General features: G+C 40.2%; 1 protein-coding gene across 1 annotated transcript in view; it reads left to right on the plus strand.

Moving 5' to 3' along the window:
• Positions 1-2,321, plus strand: part of LOC111863194 (protein LTV1 homolog) — a 19,153-nt gene extending 16,832 nt beyond the window's left edge. Inside the window, exons 6-7 of the mRNA XM_023849277.1 lie at positions 657-905; positions 2,101-2,321. Coding sequence (XP_023705045.1) covers positions 657-905; positions 2,101-2,214 — 363 coding nt within the window. The 3' untranslated portion in view covers positions 2,215-2,321. The remainder of the gene's footprint in view (positions 1-656; positions 906-2,100) is intronic.
• Positions 2,322-9,927: the final 7,606 nt, after the last annotated feature.

Genomic DNA, 9,927 nt, shown 5'->3' on the forward strand with positions numbered 1-9,927 from the left:
GAAAACACCATTCCTCTGTTGATGTGGGTTACATATCACATCTTATATTGCTGCAGCACTGTCCCCCTGGTACTGGACCGCATGGCAACACTTCTTCTTGCAGCTCTTCTATTGTTGCTTGACATCGCCGTGGACATGATGTGTTTCTCTGTTGCCTGTTTAATCATTTTTCACTGATAAATTGTTTACTATGCCATAACCTAGCAGTGGCTCTCTGCATGCTAGTGTATTAAATGGTAACAGCTCATGACTATCTTCATGTTGATACATTACTCTGCTGATGGTTTCAAGCTGTGCCACAGGTATTTATTTTTCAGAAATAATTGAATAATTTTTATTTTATATATTTTCCCAATTCAGTAGTGGAAGAGGGATTGTGTCATTAAATGAAAGTCTTAGTGAGAAGAACACACTATGTGTAACGAGTGCAGCATGTAGTCATTTTACATTTATTAGCAACAGTTTGTCACTCTAGTCCGCAAGTGAACTGTACCGACTGAGCGACTGCCACTTTTCAGCGAAGTTAATGCCAACTTTTGTGGATAGAGGGTGTCACATGGTCAGCGCAACGGATTGCCATGGCCGTTAATCTCCGTTTTCTAGACCAGTATCCTGGTGTGTATGAATCCTAAATGTATTATTTTCTTTGTTTGAAGGTGCAAAAGAAGATACGTATATCAAAGAAAACAGGAATTCCTCTTGAAGTACTAGATGGCATTAATGGACATACGAAATTGACAGCACGTGCTCTACTTAGACACAGCACTGATGAAGATAGAAATCCCTGTAGTGACGATGGAACAGAATCAATGGTTTCAGCCCTATCTGTACTGTCTATGCGCCCTAAAGATGAAACACCAGAGGAACGCTCTGAAAGGAAAAGAGCCCTCCGACAGTACAGGAAGGTATGTGACATTATATTGACCTGTGGAGTAAGTAGAAATGACATCTTTGCAAATTGTGTCCACATTCCTTTGCCTACTATTCACCCTACTGTGACCCTGTTTGATCAGCTGAATTTAACTGGGTGTTTTGAAGTTCTGTCCATGCTACAGCAGTCTGAACTTAAAAATTGTTTATTATTTCTATTCCATAAAGTTATAACATCCAAAGAGAGGAGTCTTAGAATGTGTATGGACATGTGCACGAGTGTATATAGTGTTGTTACATGTTTGTCACAATATGCAGGCCTCTTACCTTTTTTTGATGGGCCCAGTCTTGGCCTTCATCCTCTCTTTGGTGGCTACGAGACATTCAAAGTCTGACACGATTATCTGTCACATGGTTCCAATCTTAAGATGCACAATTCAATCTGATCCAGTCAACGCAGTCCCACTTCTGACAACAGTTGTCATGTGTTAGTGACTACACAGAGGTTTTGGATTGATTACTGAATTTATTTAATGCTTATTACTCATAATTACAATTAGTTCTAACACTCACTAATCTACACAATTGCAAATAACCACAGCTGCGAATAACTGCTGTTTGTTCACTACTTGTGGCATGGTAGCAGCTTCCAACAGTGGAGAACCCTTTTGCAGCTTTTGTATTCACTGGCTGGCAGACTGACTGCTAACCACCGGCTGCATCCTTCCAACTCCTGACTGCCATCTTGAGCAGAGAGATAATTTGCTGCTGATCTTCACCAGCAGGTTCAGTCTTGGTTTTGAGCCCCAGCAGGACCCATGACCATATTTATGTTCATTCCAAGACCATTTAATGTGTATAGAAATGGGGTCTCTCTTCAGCCTCACTGCTGCTGTCCGATCTGTTGGGTAAATTGCTTCTGGCTCTTGCCAGTACGGTCATTCTTGGTTTCAGGTCCCATTGGACTTATGACCATATTTTTCTGTTTCGTTGCTTGTGGAGTCATTCATGCCTTCTGGCCAGTTGTTCAGGATTTGATGGTCCCCAGATCTGGTACGAATTTTAACGAGAGAGGAAACATCTTTATTCCTTCAAGGAATCAAACACTAATTGTCCAGCTTGTAACCAATCATTTTTTGTTTGAGCTGTTTAAACTCACTTCTTAAAACTTAATATGTAATAGTATAATAGTCTTCTTCTTGGTCATAAGTTTTATGTTGTTTTAAATAGGAAAGAAGAATGGAACGGAAAGCAAACATCCTAGCTTTTAAAGAAGAAAAGAAGAGGCAAGAGAAAGTTATGCTAAATAACAGGAAAAATATCCATGGCATCCACATTTTGTGAAATATAACATCATGCTTTCAAGGGACTGTGTGTCAGTTTATAAACTTTATGCACACCTGATTAGATTGGTGTATTCTGTAAGAAGTAAAGGTAAAAAGATAAACTTATATCCGGGCTTAATTAAGTGCCTCACCACGAAGATATGTGGGGGGAGTGGAAGTATAGCTTTACCATTCTTAACTTTGGCACTAAGTGAAGGTGAGGGGTCAGCTTCAATCCCCTGCCACTTTACCCTTGGGGAAACAGCATAGTATTCTTGTTTGGGAAGCTGGTTGGGCTTCAGATCTGGTCTGGACATTATGGAGTACTGAAAAATCTGTTTCCCCTACCTGAAATTGAATCCTGACTCCTAGGTCATGCAATCCATAGCCAAGTCACAATACTCATTGAGCTCTCCTGGCGCACTTTGTGTAATGTGAAATATATAATTTTTTACTAAGCCAGTATGGGTATATTTCCCTTGCTAACACTTTGATTTGTCAATCTGCTCTGAAAGTGTGGACATGTCTAAATAAGGCAGAGATGAACTCTTCCTGAGAATAATACGAGGGCTATTCAGAAAGTAACTTCCATTTGTTTTAGGCAACTAATGTAGGAGGGGGGGAGAGCTCATGCATGCGAGATAGCTTCACATGATTCATTGCCTTGCCAACCATCTTGTAACTGCTCACCTAGTGTTGGTTCTTGTCTGTACAGAGGGAGTTGTGATGTGTTCTGTGATTGATGATCCTGCCAGTTGCAAAATTCGCTATGTTATGCTCTTTCTTCACACTAAAAACATAAATGCCGCAGAAATGCATCATGAATTATGCACGGTTTATAGCCAAAATGTAATGAGTGAAGGAACTGAGACAGTGTGTAGAATGTTCAAAGATGGGCAAAGCGATGTTCACGATGAAAAGTGAAGTGGTTGGCCTTCTGTAGTGAGTGAGTGATCTTGTTTAAAGTGTTAGCTAAACAGTTTTTGAAAGATGGCGCTTCACAATTTCATATCTTTTGTATGAGTTTCCACAAATTTCACGAACAGTTTTCTATGAGATTATCACAGTTAGGCTAGGCTGTCACAAATTTCATGTAATATGGGCTCCAAAAATGCTTATGGGTGTGCACAGAACACATAGAACAGCTTTGGCCTTGACTTTGACTTTTTAGAACAGTACCACAAAGATGGTGACCAGTTTCTCAATCGCATTGTACGAGTAACAGGTAAAGAAACCTGGGTTTCATTTGTGATGTTGAAACCAAAGAACAAGCTGAGAAAGTTTAAACATATGTCTGTCAGAAAGCTGATGGCAGCTGTTTTTTGGACAGAAAAGGAGTGCTGATGGTGGAATTCGTGTAACAAGGGACCACAGTAATGTGAGAAGTACAGTAGAACTTGGTTATAACGTCATCAAAGGGACCTAAAAATAGTGTCGTTATAAACGAATGTCGTTGTAACCGAAATGGGCACTTCCACAGTAGCCTTATGTTAGTCACGTAAAAATCTACCAAAAACCGAGTTAAAATGTTGCATTTTTTAGTCAAATACGTAGTTAAGTACAGACTAACGTAACATTAACGTGGAATTGCCCAAATGTGTAATATCAAAGACATATTACAGCGCTTTTCACTGACAATACACACCGCACTAATACTGTATATTAAAGGTAGGCCTACTCACCAAATTACAGTAGATTACATCAATTGTTGTGCCTTACTGTACCTAGATACGAGTACAGTAATCAGTTATCTTNACACCAAAACAGTTGCATAGGGCCATTCAGAGGAAAAGGTGTGGTGTGATGACTTCCAGCATAGGGCTACTCCATGACAATGCATGTCCACAAACAGCTCCTTGGACTCAAGCACTGCTGGAGCATTTCAGCTTGGAGTGGTTTGACAGCACTCTAGCCCTGATCTCACTCCGAGTGACTACCACCTCTTTACCTACCAGAAGATCTGGTTGGGGTCATAGTGTTTCAACAGTAATGAGCAGTTGATGGAAGATGTCAAAACATGGCTGAGCTCACGGGTGGCAGATTTCTTTGACACAGGCATACATAAAGTTATTCCACAATATGACACGTGTCTCAGTTCTGACAGAGACTACGTTGAGAAGTAGCATAAGTATGTATGTATTTTTTTTTTATATTTTCACTTATGAGTGACTGTAGATGGGGTTTTGATTGGTAGTCAGATTTATTGACCACTTACAGATCTTAACTGCAGGTAACTATAACAGCAGCATGCACTAACTCTTTTTGGTCTGCTGTGTCTTCACCACAGGTTATCTGGTAATGACTTCAACAGCAAATGTTCTTTTCATTCTGGGTTCCCGAACTATCCCCGTGCCTCAGCTACCAGCTTCTTACAGCAGCAGCTCACAGTGACTTAACTGCAGCTGTCCTCTACCTAACTGATTGCTCACCAACTCACTTCACTCCACTGTACTCAACTGCACTGCAGTCACTAACTGAAGTGAACTTGGTCAAGTCATATAGCCTTGGAGAAGACCCACAGAAAATGTTGCTCACAACACCTCTTCTATTGTTGCGTGACATCACCACTTACATGACGTATTCCTCTGCTGCGTGTGTACAGGCTATTACCTAACGACAGTTCTACATGCTACATTTCTCCTCCTTAAGGCTGTTCATCCGGAATAGCCTATGGGCATACTGCCATTTCTTCTTTTCCTTAGTGGTGTACTTGTGACTTTGTAATTGGTCTGGCCTTCCTTCCCTGTGGCTTGATTCTCACAGTTATTTCTCTCCAGCTGATCCCTCCTTAAGGCCTCTCATCCCAAGTGGCTTCCTGATAAGGTGCGAGCGGGTCCAGATGTACCACCGTCAACCTTGATCTAGGGCTCAGCTGGATCCTGTATACCACATCATTTATCTGGGTGACTACCTTGTGTGGGCCCTGCCATGAGGATTGGAGCTTGGGCAATTTTCCCTTCATGCTGGTTGGGCAATAGAGCCACACTTCATTGCCCCATGGTAGCCCACACAGTTGGCTAGTCTGTCATAATGAGTTTTCATCCAGTCATTGACCTGAAGATGGTCCACTAAATTTTCTGCGTCATTGATTGTGGGTCATTCTTGTGAGGACAGTGCCCCAAACAGCAGGTCGCAGGGCAGTCAGAGTTCTCTTTGCAAACACTAGGCTAGCTGGGGTCAAGCCTGTAGGGTCATGAGTGGATGCCCTGTATGCCTGGAGGAAGATGGGTAATCTTCCACCCTGTCTGCAAACTCCTTGCCTGCCTCCCTCCTTATGTGGTTGTCTGATAGTGCAGAACAGGTGTTTGACGGTTGTGGCAAATTCTTGCCAGGAATTTCCAACACCCTGGACCCCTGTTTTTAGTTGACTGTGGTACACAGTGGCCAAGTGGCGGTCCCCAGAGTGGTCTTAAAGGTCTTGAGGGTTTCCTCTTAGTTTTGCTGGTTTCAGGATTCTGTGTAGCACATCAGTGGCCTGGCCCTGCCCTGCAAGGCGGTGATCAAATATGTGAATTTCTCCAGGTGCACGCAACAGTTGTGCTCTGCTCCAGTCATCAGGGGGGGTCAGTCATCCATGGTATGAGTTGAGAAATATATGTCTCTCAGTGCACGCAAGATAGGAGCTAAGGAGGTTCTGAGCCTACTTATCATTGAAAACTTGCATGAAAAGCATACCATTCTCCAAACATACTGCATACGTAAACATTCCAGCAGATCTTTATGGGTGTAAAACAGATTATGTTTTTGGATCCTTAAATTTAAAGGTAATGAATTGTGGGGCCAGCATCTTGACTGTAACAGTTTCACAATTTGTTTGGTGATCACATTGCATTTTCCATATAATGAGTTAAAAATATGACATGCTCTGATACTCAATGAATATCCAAAAGAATTTGTTGACTCTTTAATGAAGCCATTGATGAGAAATCATCATTCTTCAGACACAATGTACCAGGGCACTGTCATCATTTCATATGTTAAGGATACTTCCATGAAATGCAAACGCATTGGGAGCCATTCCAATCTCAGAACAATTTTAAAGACTAAATATACACTCCATGGGACATTGATGAGAACACAACCTGTTAAGAGATGCCTAGCAGACGAAACAGTGTGTGTACAGCGTCCCATGTGATTGTGGCAGATGTTACATTGGTGAAACAAGCAGACCTTTAAAAGTACATATGAAGGAGCGTAAATATAATCTGACAAGGATTTGCTGGAAAAATCAAAATTAGCCTAACAGGCATATGAGGAAGGTCACAAAATATGTTGGAATGAAGCAAAGGTCCTGCAGATTGAGCCCAACATCACATACAGGAAATACAAGGAATCAGCCCACATGTCTCTGATGGACTATCTGATCAGTCAACCCAGCTTGGATACCTCTCTCATCTGGACTCCCGTTATCACAGCAGACGTCAGAAAACTCAACTCCGTCAAGTGTAGATTTAGTGGGAAAATTTGTTTTTCTTGTGTTAGTACCGTAAGGAGTATTTCTTCTCCAGTGATTTCTATCTTGATACTTCTCTGGTGTATGGCCTAATACATGTAGACTTTTTAATAATTTAATGTTTTCTTAGCTCTTTATATGGTTTATGCTGTGTTAGGCTCATATATCTCATCTTGATGCTGGCACAGGTGTCCAGAGATAGAGACTAGCTCTATTGATTGGGCCCAACTGAGTAGGTTTTACAAGAAGATGAGACAAAATCTAGTTTTGGAAACGTTTTTTAAATCTAAANGTATATCTCATCTTGATGCTGGCACAGGTGTCTGGGACTAGCTCTATTGATTGGGCCCAACTGAGTAGGTTTTACATGAAGATGAGACAAAATCTAGTTTTGGAAACGTTTTTTAAATCTAAAACAGGACTGTTTTTAGATAAAGATAGGATGATGGATAATGTCCAGAAGCATATTATTTAATTTTTTATTTGGGAATTTAAAAAATTGTGTACATTTGTGAATATCAGAGTTTTTCAATAAAATAAAGTATTATAAAATGAAAGAATTATATTTTTGAATGGTTAATACTTCATACATTTTAGAAGTCTCAAAATACATTTAATTCAAATAATGAATTTATTAAAACCTCTCCAGAATTTTGAGAATATGCAAACTTAAAGTTTTCAAAATCCATTTTTTTTAGATGTTGGAAAATCGAGAACTTGTGGCATTTAAAATGTCTAGGTCTTTTCCAAAGTTTGAAATATTAATGGTATCAATGATTTGTAATTAGATCAAAATGACATGGCCAAGTTTCGTGTCTTCTCGGATATGAGTTGGCGTGATTTGCCAGTAGGCTATAGATTAACACAGCCTAGCCCATTAAAACGCTATTGGATGTAACTACCTGTTGAAATAAGTGAATGTGCAGTTGTGTGTTGCGCAAACAGCTTAACCATACGTAACTTAACCTATCATTGTTGAATCCCACCTCATAAATTCTCGCGCTCATCACGTATTCGTATCTGTTAGTGACTGTAAGGCCGGGTGCACACCAAGGAAACTGGCAACTGCGATTTCGATCAGGCAACTGGTTTTCAGATTTGCAGGCGCACACTGAGGAAACTTACGTTCGATTAGTTGCTCACATCTCATGCGAGTGTGTTTGCCCACCAATTTCATGCACTTATCTTCTGCAATGTCAAATAGTAATATTGATCCTGTAATGTGGTGGTTGAGACAGCATAAGAGGAGAAGACAGGAGAAAACGAAACATTGAGTGCATACTTTCTTTCGCAACAATTTAAACCCAGGTGCTTATATTGTTATGAAAGAATTGAATAAGGATCCAGAACTGTTCAAATCATTTTACAGAATGAGCATTGAAAGTTTTTTTTTTATTGGTGGATTTTGTAGGACCTCAAATTTGAAGACAAGATATAAATTTTCATCCAGCTGTATCAGCAGAACCACAGGCAACATAGTTTTGTATATTCTAATTGTTATGTTTATGGACAGCAGATGAGAAGACAAAGGGTTCTGGACTGAATGGTAGCAAGCATTACCTGAGTTTAGTACCCACTAAAATTCCTCCTGAATCAGGTTTTGATTTTTTATCGTCATTCGCAAATATCTGAACTGTGCTACATTTTCAGAACATCTGTTATGCATCTATGTCATGATTTTGCCCTGCATTTTGGTGACGAGACAGTAACATATTGTGACGTGGATGGCGCAACGCTCGGTAACCCCCCCCCCCTGCGGTGACGTAAGAGCATCGGAGCAACTGCCGCTGCTATGGTAACAGGTCAGTCAACACTCCGTCCCCCTTTCCTGTGGTTATGTAACAGGGGACACCTCGGTTACTATGCAGCAATAACTCTCGGCAGCGTTCCCCAGCAACTCTTGTAAACACGACGTTACGAATCAGTGGTAGCTATCACGTAACTGTTTTCTGTGTTGTCAATGTGAGAGTTACTAGAGTAGTGAGTAGTGAGTATTGAGCCAGTTACTAGAGAGAGTAACCAGTCAGTTGCAATCTAGCAGTCGCCAAGTCGGGTTGTATCGAGTGCATGGCAGGGACTCCAGCAGGAGAAGTAATTGTGATACTGCAGATGGCAGTAGTTGTGAGATTGTAAATTGTGTAATTGCAAGAGTGAATGTGCAATAAATTCCCTAGATCCAGAATGGCATGAAGTTATTTGTCACGCGACATACCCAAAACATGACAATATACTTAGTTTTTTGTTTACTTCTAGACCAACCTCCTTACTAGCATCAATTAAAAGCTGAGTGTTTCTCTTTATGGTATCTATATTATTACACAGTAGATTCACATCATCAGCATAGACCAACAGCTGATGTGTCCCATTCAGTTTCGGTTCCACTTGGTTTTCCTGGACCTTCCTAATGGCATATTGTAAATCATAGTTGAAAAGGAGTGTCGATAAAACATCTCGTTGTTTTAGACCATTCTGGCTAGGGAAATTATCAGACAAATATTTACCTATACGGACTTTACCATACATTTTGTTTAAAGACATTTTAATCTGCCTGACCGGTTTCATGGGTATCCCAAACTCTATGAGAATATTGTACAATACGTCCCTCCTAACTGAATCATAGTCTTTCTTTAAGACTATGAATAGCTGTTGTGCTGTCTCATTGTACTCCCATATCTGAGGAATGCAAACGATCTGATCTGTAGTTGATCTGTTATGTTGAAAACCATACTGATGATCCCCAATAATTTCGTCTATGTATTGACTTAAACTTGAGAGAGGAATATTGGATAAAATTTTGTATGAAACTGATGGCAGTGATATCCCCCAATAAATGCTAGTTAGTTTTATCACTCTTCTTGTGAACTGGTACAATAATATACACCTTCCACTGATCAGGCAATTTATTCTTATTCCAAATAGAATTAATTAACTTATGGATCTTAGAACATACTATGTCACATCCTGCTTGAATAAGTTTTGCCGGAATTCGATCACTACCTGGCGATTTATATTTTTTCAATTTTGCAATAGCAGTTTCAACCTCAAAAGGGCTAGGATCAGGTACAAATGGCTCAGCTGTATGTGTTTTTATCTGCCTAACATCACTGACCCTATTTACATTCAATAACAGAGAAGTTCTTCCACCTATTCAAAATGCTGTAGAAATATGCAAGCGGATCACCATTCTCATCCTTCACTAAGTTACTTCTAGGTTGGTAACCCCCTTAAAGTCATTTATTCCTCTGTACAGGTCTCTAAATGTTCTTGTTCTTAGTGTTC

The sequence above is a fragment of the Cryptotermes secundus genome, unplaced genomic scaffold (genome assembly GCF_002891405.2).
Source record: "Cryptotermes secundus unplaced genomic scaffold, Csec_1.0 scaffold517, whole genome shotgun sequence".
In the NCBI taxonomy this organism is placed as follows: Eukaryota; Metazoa; Arthropoda; class Insecta; order Blattodea; family Kalotermitidae; genus Cryptotermes; species Cryptotermes secundus.